The sequence below is a fragment of the Andrena cerasifolii genome, chromosome 3 (genome assembly GCF_050908995.1).
Source record: "Andrena cerasifolii isolate SP2316 chromosome 3, iyAndCera1_principal, whole genome shotgun sequence".
NCBI lineage: Eukaryota > Metazoa > Arthropoda > Insecta > Hymenoptera > Andrenidae > Andrena > Andrena cerasifolii.
The window spans coordinates 8,769,844-8,783,594 of NC_135120.1; the positions used below are offsets into that span (position 1 = coordinate 8,769,844).

At 43.3% G+C, this 13,751-nt stretch overlaps 2 protein-coding genes across 9 annotated transcripts in view; one reads left to right on the plus strand and one right to left on the minus strand.

Moving 5' to 3' along the window:
• The first annotated feature begins 4,102 nt into the window (after window positions 1-4,102).
• Window positions 4,103-13,751, plus strand: part of Gycbeta100b (guanylate cyclase soluble subunit beta-1-like) — a 76,224-nt gene continuing 66,575 nt past the window's right edge. The window contains exon 1 of the mRNA XM_076808560.1: window positions 4,103-4,255. Within this exon, the coding sequence (XP_076664675.1) occupies window positions 4,167-4,255 (89 nt within the window). The 5' untranslated portion in view covers window positions 4,103-4,166. The remainder of the gene's footprint in view (window positions 4,256-13,751) is intronic.
• Gycalpha99b (guanylate cyclase 1 soluble subunit alpha 2) overlaps window positions 12,653-13,751 on the minus strand; it is a 70,429-nt gene continuing 69,330 nt past the window's right edge. For all 8 annotated transcript variants that reach the window (XM_076808550.1, XM_076808548.1, XM_076808549.1 and 5 more), the window contains 2 exons: window positions 13,326-13,480; window positions 12,653-13,115 (listed from right to left, as the gene is read on the minus strand). In XM_076808550.1, coding sequence (XP_076664665.1) covers window positions 12,917-13,115; window positions 13,326-13,480 — 354 coding nt within the window. In that variant the 3' untranslated portion in view covers window positions 12,653-12,916. The remainder of the gene's footprint in view (window positions 13,116-13,325; window positions 13,481-13,751) is intronic.

Genomic DNA, 13,751 nt, shown 5'->3' on the forward strand with positions numbered 1-13,751 from the left:
CAGAGGCATGATCTATAACACGCTTATGTTAGTTCTACCAGTGATCTCTTACAAAATTTCTGTGCAATTCGTGGGTTTTGGAGGGCAATTAACACCCGCATCTTGCAAATGAAATTAAGATTTTCCAATTAGACATTTCTACCAATGATAAGCACGAGGTAGAATTGTATTCTTGGGCTTGCACGCGATGATAAATCCAAGTCGTGGACTTAGGTACACGCAGAAGCAGCAGATAAAGCGTTAAGAAAGTTTAGAAAGTTTTAGCGAGCTTTCGGACAGGCTTAAGTGAGTCTAAAGAGATCGTTTTAACGAGCATCGCAGCAGAGAGTGATAATTTGGTTTATACAGCTTGCTATTGTTGTTACTGCACAATTTCATATAGATTTTACATTGAGTCCACCACCTCCTTCTGCCAGACTGGGCCACGTTAGTTTAGTTGGAGATTACGGGAAATGTCTGTCCGCAATAGCTAAATATTTTTCTACAAAACAGTCTTAGAGAGAACAGCCTTATTAGCTTTGGGGAGAAAGCATCTGTCGATCGACGGATGGCTCGATTGGTCGGAGCAGTCGTCTGGCAAACGAAAGGGATCCGGATTTGAAAGCCAGTCCAGAAATCCGATCGATGCGACGCGGTTCGTGGTGTGCACAGGAGAAAAAGAGTGGTTCTTTAAGATGAGATAAGTGAAAAGAGAAGAGACAATTTTTTTTTATTTTCACTCTTCGTCTAGCTTAGCAACAAATAATTTCAAATCATAAGTGGGCACCGAAGGTGGAGTTCCAACGTACGATATATCGAACTTCGAAGCCTTGGCTGCACTTTCCATGAAATTCAAGCAGGTGAGAGAATTTGGTGGTAATTATTAACATAAAATGAAATGACACTATTTACGGGTTAACACTCTTCGAATCGAAATGTCCACCAAATTAATTTGAATTTCAATCAATCAAATCACTCCGGACTGGCCCGTTGAATATTGTAATTAATTTCCGCGAGCTGAACGGAACCAGCATTATATGCTTGGACCATTCTATTCAAGATGCTATTCTCTGTTCCCTATGTCTCATTACCCCTTATCACATGACGCACGCGGAGACTATGGGTTTAATAAGCATAAGTGCTCCCGGGAACACCGGAATACTACCTATACCGCGCCAGTTTCTTACATAATTAGCGATACTTTCGTGTCCACTTTCTGTTTAATATCGTCGTACCTAGTGTACTTATAATCCCATCGCGTGAAAATCGGGTCAAACGCTAGGCTCGCGATCGAAACACCGAATATGTACTTAGAACTTGTGAATAATATGCGAATGATTAATTATGACCAAGTTCAAAAGTGTCCCGAGCGTGGCACTCTAAAATCCATGACAAAACATTCCCGATTGATATTCAAGGCACCCTCTAAAAGGTGTCTATCTATAGAGGGATTCTGTGAAACAGATTCCGATGGGGAGAGAGGAAAAACAATGAATATCTATCGCTGAATACGCTACAAGAAGTCCATCATCCTGCATGACCATTCTTGGACCTTTAAAAAGTGCGAATATCCCAAAGACATATGGACAATAGTATAGCCCACTCGAAAAACCCGAACGGAGTCCCTTCGATGGATACTGAATACCCGAGCTCGGGAGATAATCAGCCGTAAAGAAAATCCATGGGACGTTTCATTGTCACCATATGCACCAATAAAACGAAAGACGAGCCATTAGCTGAGAGACACATGTGGCGCTCGGCCAGCCGGCGGGTAGTGCGTGGCATGCATGGGCATTCGTCACTTTCTGAATGGATTTCAAAAGCGCGTGAGTCAGCCCCTTCCTGGAAAGTTGATGCTATTTCAGCGTGTACGGAAAACTAAAGCGAAATAAAGCATGACTAACGACTCCACGGCAGATTTACGTGCGTGGCTAGCAGCAACTGGGGAAGCCAGGCCAGTATACCAGCTTTCCGACCTGTTTTTCGTTTACCACTGTCTTTGTCTTCCCTTTTTTTCCATTCTCTGTTTCGTCCCCTCTCTGTTACTCAAAATGCTCTCTTGCACATATTCGAGAAATAACTAGCTAAATTTTTCTTGTCTTACTGATCTCGAGGATTAAGAAATGTTGCAATGTTGATTTCTCTCTGAGTCACAAACGCTTCTCCAGAAAGTTCACGGAGCTTTGCGATTAATGTAGAAAGAAATGGACGGAGTATGTATTCAGACATATACAGTCGTATAATTTTTTCTCATCCTCAAGTGAAATATGGTACCGAGGTTCGGTCAATCTATGTTGCGAGCATAGCTTTCGGAGCAGCGGTATTGCCGTGGATTCTGTGTTGCGTGATTTGCAGAGATTTCCACGCCGAAACCGAGCCACATCGTTCGAAAACACACATCGCCGACGCGAGGAATTTTTGCGGTCAATATACGAGCGTAAGCGGTCATTCATCTGGGATTTTCGGACATTGGGAAGGAAGTGGAGTCACTGCTGCTTGGGGTGGTGTGATGTTTATGAGAACGTAGGAAATTTAGGAGCAATAAACCTTCGGTGCATCAAATATTTCTTTAAACGTTTCTTCGTTAATGGACTTAAAAATTCGGATGGTCAATCGAATTACTTTGGGAGCGCATCGATTTAAAAAAACGAACGATACTTGAATGTGAAAAGTTCCTTCTCTATACATAATATACTCCGAAACAGTATCCCTAATCTCAAGCCATGCGACTTACAAAAATAACGAACGCTAGCGTCGAGCGTGACCTTCGGAAGCCGAACGTTACGAGCGAGCAAGTTTGAAAGGCCCCCACACACAATAAGAATACATCGCGACGGCTGGGGAACGGTCGGGAATCGGGCGCTGATTTTGGTTGGCCGACCTGCCCTCGAGTACATACCTGCGAACCGCAGGTCGCCGCTAGGAGCTCAGGGCCCGCAGCCGCGCAAAGAATCATTCAAACTTCACGCTGGCAGGTTTTAAGTACCGAAGCGAAGCCCGAAGTGTCCCGCCACGGATCTACGGATCGACAAGGGGAATGGGCAGGGGGGTTGGCAACAACCTTTTCTTGTCGTTGCTCGCAAAGTTCAGACAACGAGATCCCGAGAGAGATGAACGTTCAAGCTCCTCGTGCGGAGGTCCGTTCCCGAGGCAAGATTCCATTCCGAGCGAGTCCGCGTTACTCGAAGAAAGGAGCGTGTACAACTGTGTCCTGTCCACCTCGTGTGCCACGGAGAGGGGGGTAAGGTAAGATCGACTACGCTTATTCGCGTGCATCCCAAGAAGGTCATACCGAGAGGGACGCGAACGAATGACCCTCGCCGCGGAGAATGAATCCGCGGGGAAAAGGGGAGATAATAATATCAACACTTACCGCCGCTGAAGTCGGTGGTCCCCAGGAGATGCTCGAGTATCCGTCAATCGTAGCAGCCGCAGCAACCTCGATTCCCTTTCTTCTCCTTCTCTCTTCCGCTCCGTGATCCGCGGGAACGAGAGAGAGCGATGGACGCCGCCGCTCGCACCAGCCGATCCGTCGCGCCGGGACCTCTTCACGGAACGCCACTCCCGTTCAAATTCTTTTTCCCCCCGTTTCACCGTAACGCGCGAACATGGTACATTCGAAACGGATACGAGACACGACACGTACTCGATCGGGTTACACTTCAGAGATCTGATTCAACACACACTGAACGAGACCGTGCCATCCATGCTGGGCGGAACGCGCGTAAACTTGACAGAAAAAAATCACGTGGCAACGCGTTGCGACTCGCGAGAGGATCGAACGTGGCGAGTCACTGCGACTTTTCGATTAACGCGGGGAGCATCGATCGAGATCAATCCTATCCGTGGAATGGAGCTCCGATCGCGGTGTGACTTCACAAAGATGGGACCGTTCCGATTCACTGTGAACTCGCGGCGAGATCTTTGACGGGACCCCGATCAGATCGGCACCACGTTTACGCGTCGCGGATACAACTTTCGCGCGCTGCAGACTCCGGCAGACTGAGCGGCGAGAAAGTCTTGAGGCTAGCGTGCGCGATTGCTGCGCTCCTGGCGGCCGATACCCGCATCTATCGCGTCACGCGTCTTTGCTAGTCTTTGCCTGGTCTCTCTCTTTTTCTCTCCCCGTGTGTTCCGATTCCTTAGAAACTGGAGTAATACATTCGCCGGCGTACGGGCCCGTGCACATGCTAAATCAAATCCCGCTCGGTTCGACGGTGCAGAAAATGCCATCCGGAAATAACAATTGCGATTTTCGTGAACGCAACGAGGCTGGGTAGCTATCAAAAGACCTTACCGCGATTTATGTATGAAGCGCCATTGCGTTGAATGGAGCCGGATGACGGAGTCGAGTAGTGAGTTCGTTGGGATTCTTAAAAGACAAAAATTCTGGGTACGTTGACGTCAAAGGTTGGCTAATTGAAGCCGATTCTTCTGCAGAAATAATGTCGCGAGTGTTTGAAAAATACTCCGGGATATGTCCAGCCCTTTGTGGTCATTGAGCATGGCGTTGATGTAGTCGATTCAAAGTATACAATACGATTGTCTTTCAATTGTGAATTATTCATTGGGCAAAGTTAATTTAAGTCACTGTTCTTATAAAAGAGTGAAAGGAGCTTATAACTTGATCTACAATCGGAGTGAAATCATCTGATATTCAGACGTCACTAACGATAAGAGGTTATCTCTATCCTAAGTAGTCTCTTGCATAACATAATAGTAAGTGACGTGCATTGCATAGGTTACAGTACACGTGTACGGGTACCTTAAAAGTTTCACTCTTTAGAGAATTGTACGAAGAAAAAATTTTTTTTAAAAATTGAAACCGACTTCAAAAAAATAAAAGTGCACTAAAATTAAAAACTAGTTTTGCCCCTTATTTAATCTACGACCCTCGTATTTTTTAAGTCGGCACCAGAGTTACACAGTGCAAATGATGAGACGTCGACTTAAAAAACGAGAGTCGTGGATTAAATAAGGGAAAAAATTAGTTTTTACTTTTTAGTGCAATTTTAGTTTTTTTTAAATTTGTTTATTTTTGACTTTTTAGATTTATATATATTGACACAAAATGCTAAGGAGATATGCGCGTACGTACATAAAATAATAATAATTAGGTGAGAATAGTCTTTATTATTAACCAGAGCTTACAAAATATTTGACCAATATTGATGCAGTGCAGGATGGAATCACTGGGGCATCGCCCTCTTTCGAATAGGAAAAAGATCATCAAAACTACACACACACACACATACGAGTAGAATCTATAATCTCCTCCTTTTTGAAGTCGGTTAAAACTGAAAATATCGGGGTTTAAGATTATTATCGTGATTCATTGAAAGTAAAAAATAAACTCAAATGCAAATAGTATTTGAAAAGTAGCACTGCAAATTACTTAATTATATACTAAGTAACTGTAAAAGAGTATGATCTACAGTTGAGGACGTGAGTAATTGTAAGTGATCAGTTGATTTCGTTTTATTTACAATATTTCGTCTTTCATCGAAATATTGTTTCTTCGTGCAATTGTTAATACTTAATTCTCTCTCGAAATGATATTTACGTTTCGTAAAGATATCTTCGACTATATTTTGTACACTTTTAAGTCGCTATGTTTATTTTGGTATTCGCCGTGACCTGGGACGTAAGCACTCAGCGTAGCTTAGTTTGTTTATCGTTCTCACCTCCACAGTTCGAAACTTTCTCGGGTAAATATGGTTGACATTCACACCATCTTCTGCACTAGGATAAACAATTTCTTTCGAACTTCGAATACACACATTCACGCATTTGGTGCACACGTGGCACGTTATCTTGGAGCGTGTAAAATTCTACTTAGTGTCCAACGTACCTACTCTTGGAATTCTCTTTTCTTGGGGTTCTTTCTTGCTGGCACGACAGTGTCCCGCTTGGAAAAAATCTCTTACTCATTCCTTCACTTTATGGTTTACCAATATTTAACCACTGTCTGTGACATTCTCGTAATACGTATCCCTAATTACTAGGGTGTCTCAATTTTTTCAATGTCTCAATTTTAAAAACGACTAGTGGAAAAACGCAACAATTTCAGGTTTAAAATTAACCACTATCTTTAAATTTGGTGTAACGCATTATTTAGCTAATCGGAATTTCATTTGAAATTATAGAGAAGAATACGAAAATTAATAAAATTATTTTAAAAAAAATTAATAATTGAGCTTATGAACTGCAACAGAAGCAAATAAGATATCGCCTCTTTGGCGGGCTTTGTTACATAGCATGAAATTTTTCTACATAGATGACATATGGCTAGATCTGTTGCTAAAGTTAACATACATTTTCATTTTGTAATAAATACACACTTCCATACATTTCCATGCGAATGTAATAAATACTAATATGTACATATTTTTATTTTCTTTTTCATGTTTCCATGTAAGCAAGACTCACTTTAAGCAATATATAAATATGTAATTTGTAGTTAAATCTTACTTAATTTTCACTTTTTTCATCTGTGATTTGAAGTAGCTAAACCTCACTCAAATCAATTTCAGAAGATAGTTTCAGGTTCAGAATTAAAAACAGCATTACTTTGTCACTAGTCATTTTAAAATTTTCAAAAATTTTAAATTCACCCACAAAATGGACACACCCTACTAATTACCATAACCTATTGGGATGAAGGAAACATAATATCTTGAATGCTGGCGTAATTAAATCAGAAAGGAGAAGCTCTTCTCAATAACGATAAATATAGCGTTGATTAGTACATAAATGTGATATTCATTGTTCGCTACAGCAATAAATAGGAGCAAAACTGAGAACATGACTTCATATTTTGTTCGTCACTGTGTGCCCTACATTCGCATTATAACCGATATTGACTTGTGAAGTACGTGTGAATCAATTGTAGGTCACATAATTCGATTACACTATTTTTCAAGTAGGTCAGAATGCCACTGGTATAATTCAATACACATTTTGTACCTCTTGAATCTTTCTGCAGTGATATATCCGACAGGACATGCAACAAATTAATTACCGGAGGCAGAGAGGGCGAATAAACGCGCAAAGACAATATGCCGAAATGAATGGTTAATTATGCATATGAAAAGATTATTCATTGCAGTTTAGAGTAGGCACTCTCGAATGTTAATGTTGGGATATTGAAGTTAGGATTGCTTAAATCAGTATTCCCAACGTCTCTACGTGGCATTCTCTTGAATAGCAGGGTGTGGCGACAAATTTTTCGTTACGCGTACCTACCACGCTTCGGTGTGTACCATTTATTAGAACCAATTGAATGAATTACGTTTCATTCATCGAACCCTCCCTCGTCCGTGCGTTTCGTGCGCCGCGTTCTTTAACCTCTTCCCATTCACACCAACGATATCTGTTTACGACAATCACACATCTTCCGACATCTATTCGTCCATTCTTATCCCTCAAATGCCGTTCCTTCCGCAGCCACTATTCAACCCCGATCTCCTATGCTCCCTCGAAAAGAAAAAACGGAACTAAATACTTTAGTATTCCGAGCGTTCGATATATTTGTGGCGATGTATTTGTATGCGGTACAGCGTGTTGAGCCCCTCGAATTGCGTGCAATGAAAAGTTATAATAACAGAAACGACCTGCATTTCATGTTTTCGAATTTGGCTTCTGCTGACTACAGCGCGCCGTAAAGTCGCGCGAGTGTGACAAATTTTTGCATTTGTAATATTGACAGCTTTAACGTACACGCGCGCGTGTCGTTGCTGCGGAATAGCCTCCGCATTCGAGATTGGTCCACTCCTCTCATTTGCCACCCCCCCCCAGTTTTTCATCGTCAAAACGGGGAGAGCCATTTTGGTACGTACGCGGCTGCACACTGGCTCGCGTTAAATATTTAATATTTGGTGTATTTCGAAAAGCTGGCGTCCGTCATTGCAGCCGTAATCGACTAAACGGATCGATCAGCCAGACGCGCGGCTCGGCGCGACGGCACAAAGAACGCGAGCGTATCTCTGCTCCATGTGTTTCTGCTCGTATCGAGGATGCATATGGGCAGAGATGTAAGTCGGAAGTCGACGTTGTGGGGAACATACCACCGAAGACATTCGATTAAGATGTTCTAATTGATAATGGGGACTGTTCGATTTAGAACCTTCATGCGACGTTATTTCGCTTAACCGAGGGGACAATTGCATTCACGGGGAAATAAAGATCGGCGGCTCTGTAATTCTATAGTAACATCTACGAATATCCTCGAGTATCTTTTTCGTACAGCCGTGATTAACGGTTTTTCTTTCTGGAGCTCTTCTCAACATACTTGTTTGATTCTGATTACCACCGTTCAGGGAAAGAAAAAAAAAACACCACGAAGGTGCGAAAATAAATCACGAGGTGCTAGTTAATGAAACCTTGCGGTGGACAGTAGCGTGGTAATTTTTCAGACCTGTCTCATACTTGTCCTGCTCTCGGAGAAAAGAGGATGACCTGGGTCTGAAACGCGAAGAGTGAAAGACATTTGTATTCTGTGGCGGGGAACCACGATACAAGATTAAAACTTGCTAATAAACTCTGTCGTAATTGAAACGGAGTAACCGATTCTATTCCGCGGCTTAGCGTGCTTCCTCTGTTTACGTAATCGTCACACATTTAACCACATCGTACACGAATCTGCGTTGCTCTCCTTTCGTCGTGACACGCTAGCAGTCTTGTATTACCACTTACAATTAGTATATTACTTTTCACTAGCTTCCCACATTTCTTGAACGAAACAGGAAGATTGGAACTGGATATGCTGCGAACAAAGTTTCTGTTTTAGAGACACATATTCCTCTTTTGTAATTATGAGACGTCACGCCGTATTATTATTTGCAACGCGATTACTTAATCCCTTAAAGTATGAAAAATGAGCAAAGTATCTGAAAGCATTTTTCCTCGTAGTTGGGTAAACTTTCATTACTTCAATTAATTTCAGTGTCCACCCAAGTTTCCCCTCATTATGTGCTACTCACCTGAGTATAGAACTCCGTGATGCCCAACTTTTTCGTGCTTTCGAAACGTTTTGCTCACGTTGCACCGTGCTTTTCTCCCCCACGAGTACCTGCTCTGGATTTTCTCTCGACTTGGATCACGCGATGCCTCGAAGTTTTTAATTTTTCACGGACCGAGAGTAAGGGGAGATCGAGTAATAAATTGTTAACAATTAAGCTTAAATATCAGCGTGATTTCTTAATTTCGGCGAAGCCAGGCGCACCCGGCTCACTTGGAACAGTTACAAACTATTAAGGGAATGTAATTAAGCGGAGAATGTAGATAATGCCAAGCATATTAAGCTTGAGGTACTTGAAATATCTACCGCTAGTATTTAACGATCCACACGTACCGCTACATTATTTGCATAAGTAAAAACGGTTCTTAATGTGTAAATAAAGGGTAGGAAAGTTGTTATCATTAAATAGGAACGTGTGCTCTATCGATTTCTCTCCATTTCTTCCTTTTATATTTTGTCCGCTTTCAAATGTGCTTCATTTTAACGAAGCATTCTATTTCATTCAGATTTAGTTCGCCTCTCCAAGGGTGTCGAATTTTTTAATATCCCCGTGCATAGAAACGGAGCCGAAGTTCGGTCTAATTAATTGTCCGATACTATAATTGTAGCGTTCGACGATACTCGAAATGTATGGAAGTGCCTTTGAATCGGTTTGCCTCGGTGCATTAGCGCACAACGGGCAGTCTATTGCAAGGAGCTCCTGGTGTACGAACAATGCACTCGTTGAAATGGAATAACGTTCATTTGGAGTGTAAAGCAGAGATACTGTAAACATCGCTGCACGGTATATTTACCGAATTCGTGTTATCCGGAATCATGTCGCGGAACAAAGAAATTATCGCGCGTGTAGATAACGATTGCTGGATTCGGTGCAAGCTTCCGCCTCTATTGATTTTATTTAGGTTATTTAAAACACGGAAAAGAATATTTGTTGGCAACATTTTCTCCATATTTTTTTTATTCGATATCGCTTCGACCGCTAAGCAGTACCGTCTTTAGGCATGGGCACACTGGGCAGCCGCCTGGGGGCCCCTGCGAGCATGTGGCCCCCAAATACATTTTCGTTCCCGTGGGTGGGCAGGGGCCCCACTGCATTGCTTCGCCCCGGGGCCTACAATGCTGTTAAGACGGCTCTGCCGCTAAGACAACCGGAGTAGCATCTCAAATACTTTTCGGTCGATGCTCTAAATGGGTGTCATCGCACAAAGCCCCAGAGGAGAGATTACCCAAATTGCCATCTCGATCAGCGTAATCCAAGTAATTTTCCCTTCAGTGGCCACGGCACCGCAGTTTTTTATCTTCGAGCTCACCTCCTCTCCATATAAACGTCCCCAATATGGTTGCCCTGCTTTTCAACCCCTTTGTTCTCTTTCCTCCGCTTTGTAACGAGTACGTTAGATGTAATTCTGTTTGCTGATGCTCGTGGCTCAGGGTACAGGCTTGAAAGTACGTATCGCTGCATTATCGATAAGACATCAACAATATTATCAATAGGTCAATCTCTGCTGCCAAGTACAAAGTGCAAAGGAAGACGTTCTGTCTGCCTTTTCCATCTGCCCTCCTCTCTATTTCAAATGCACGTGCCTTTCGTTGCACTTCATCTAAGTTATTACTCTCCTATGCCTACTGAGGTGTCCTCTCTTTCTCTCCCTCTGTCTCCCCATTTCCGGCTTGCTTCTTGTATTTTGATATCAGCGAGTCGGCCTCTTTCCGCGGCTGCTTCGTTAGTTTCACCGGCGTTTGATTACGCCGCGTAGCCGGAAGGGCCAATGTTTAATTTCTTTCTCTTTGCACGGCCGCGGGTCTCGTCGCGATGAATGGCACGGTATAAGAAACAGTGAAGGCACGGTTTACACTGGCAAACCCGTGAGAAAGCACGCGCGCGCGCCGCACAGGTACACGCTGCCCGTGGAACAGTGTTAGCCTTTTGTAGTTTCTTTCTGTGGCGTTTTTTTTTTTTTTTGTAGCTTTACGAATAGTCTCCTGCTTCCTTTTGTACCCGACGGTAAAATAATGGCGCACGCTGGGGTAACACCGAAAGCCACAGCGGTGCTACGGCATTTGAGCCCTTCGGAGCACGCTGTAATCAGCCATGCTCGCGATACCGAGGAATCATTGTTACGCGTAACAATAGTATTTCAATAGCACTTAGAATACCTCGGCGGCAACGTTCAGAAGTATGGTCCCGGTGGGAGTGGAAGGTAAATACGGCGGCGAGTCAAGAAAATATAAATAAAGTGTCAAACGGAAGCGGAGAGTAATATCGGAAGTGCATACACCGCACGGCGGCCGACGGTCAACTAATGCGGCTCATTAATTTGCTAAGTCAATAATGTGAATATTCAAGTGGATGGGGTTCGTAACATCGAGCCTCTTAGTTAATATCTGCGGAGAAAAAACGAAAGGGTATTTCGAGTTTCAAGGAAATAACTAATTGGGTAAGAGGAACCTCTCGGTACTCTCGCAAGTAAAACTGTATTTATGAAAGGAGACTTTCTCGAAGAGCTAAAGAATTAAAACAGGAACCCGCGCGTGGTAAGATATGTTTCTCTGATTTAGTCATTTCGCTTGATTTATGGGGAACTATTGCCCTAGTATGATTACAAAACCAAGAGGGTGCTCGTAACGTAGTCGTAGGAATTGAAGCTAATGTAGGCACAGGCGAAGGAAATATTTGTACGGTTTTTCGCGGTGGAACGCCTAAGTGTAGGCACTTTGCCTGGCTGATGCGACTTCCCTCTCGTTCGCTCCTTTTCTTTCTTCCCTTCCACGGGCCGTCTTACGCAAATGAAGCGGTATCCGAGTGGCACGATGCTACGTCACGGCTAAATAGCAGAAATCAAGGGAAATTGCTGTAGTAAGAGGAAAGCGGAACGAGCGTGTTCACGGGAACGTAGCCTTCTCTGTTAAATAAGTAATGTCACGAAGTAGCTGCACCGATGGGGTTCCGTTTCTGCGCTGCTAAACAGAGAAATAGCAAGCCGGACGCTACGCCCGCAAGAAACCGTACCCGATATCCGGGTGGCTCGCTAAAGAATACAAATAGTTCTATTATTTCGCGGACAAAGAGCCACGTGGAATGGGATTCGAATCTGGAACGAGCCTTATCAAAAATAAAAGCCACCGGCCAGCTTCAAAGGGGGCGCAGGTAACTGAGAAATTGGGGAAGGAATGACTCTACATAGACTCGTAGCAACCATTTTAAGATATTGATGTTCTTCGTGTTCGGTTTCACGGAGGGGATTATATATATATATATACCTAAGGAAAGAACTGTAGTTTCGTGTCGCTCATGCTACGAAAATCCTAGCAAACTCTGGGGGGTAGGCAGTTTCATTAAAAAGGGTGTAAAAAAGGTAAACATAGTTCCAAGTGGCATTGCTTCTCGTGCCGCAGAATATTTCCATCCATTTGTCGATAATGATCGGCCCAAATCCTTTGTGCGTTCACTTGTGAAATTATTGTCACTCGCAAGTGCACAATTTTTCAATCCATGTTTGTTTGGCGAATCTACCATTTTCCTCCAGTTTGGTAAGAGCTTTTCTGCACACGATTCGCACCATCATTTCTTCGGATTCCAAAAAAATCATTTAAAATAATCGACTGTCTTCAAAATACATAACGCAACGGGTTCGTCGTGGAATAAACTAACCGTGAACTTTATCATACAGATTTATTTGCTCATATGGTCATAAGTATATAATAATTGTAACCTAAAACTCTGCGTATAAATATTACCGGCTGACGGAACGGCCGTTAGGCTGGTCGAATCAGTGTCGTTAGACGGTGTGCCAATTTTTGAATTCATAGAGCCGGATGTTACCGAAATTATCGTGATTACGGACAGTAGGCGTTGGTACAGCGACACCATTCACGAACGACGCACATTCGTTGGAATAGTTTCATTTAAGAGTGTATCTACATGCTGGCGCCGAGCTCATATTCCCTGATCGCGTGTTGAATGTGAAGATCGAGAGGAAGATTTACATCGACGTCCTTGTGATTGTAACCCTTGAGGAAGTAAGACGGCCCTTCTATGTTAGCTGGGAACTCCTTTGGTAAAAATTCTTTGCTCCGTGGCTCCAAGTCGAATCCTGATACGGGATATTTCAATAAGCTGCCACAAACAGACGACAATGTAAGCAACGTGAAATGAGACCGTGACTGTAACAGTATAAACATGTCATGTACCAAGTCTTTACACTTGACTGTCTCCTCTCTTTATTCGATTATGAGAGAAAAACAGAATCTTCAACGTGACGGTCACGCGTACGAAGATTAGTCTGTTCTGCCATAAGTATCGAATATAGCGAGTCGGATTACTTACTCGTATGTTGTTGGACTAACGTGAATACGAAGTGGCTCACTTAAAGATTCGAATTTATTGGCTAAGGTGACGTTGTGCCCAAACAGACAATACCTCGGCATCTTCTTTCCAACAACCCCTGCCAGCACCATTCCAGTGTGAATGCCAATGCGCATCTAGCAACACAAGGTACGGTGCATGAGCAGCTGCGGTAGTATTTGTCATCTCAGTGCAGCGAAGGCCAGTTCGAGTCATTTGGGAGCCCGTGCTTCATGATGTTTACCAGAGCAGCGCGGAAGGGGAGCTCGAGACCCAATGATAACGTAGTAGTGTGCGGTGCAGCCTCATACCCGTACGATAGGCTTGAATGATTGGGATTCTTGGGGGCCCCAGCGATCGTTGCCACTGGGGCTCCTAAAGCTGGGATTTCCAATGTCCGGACCGTCG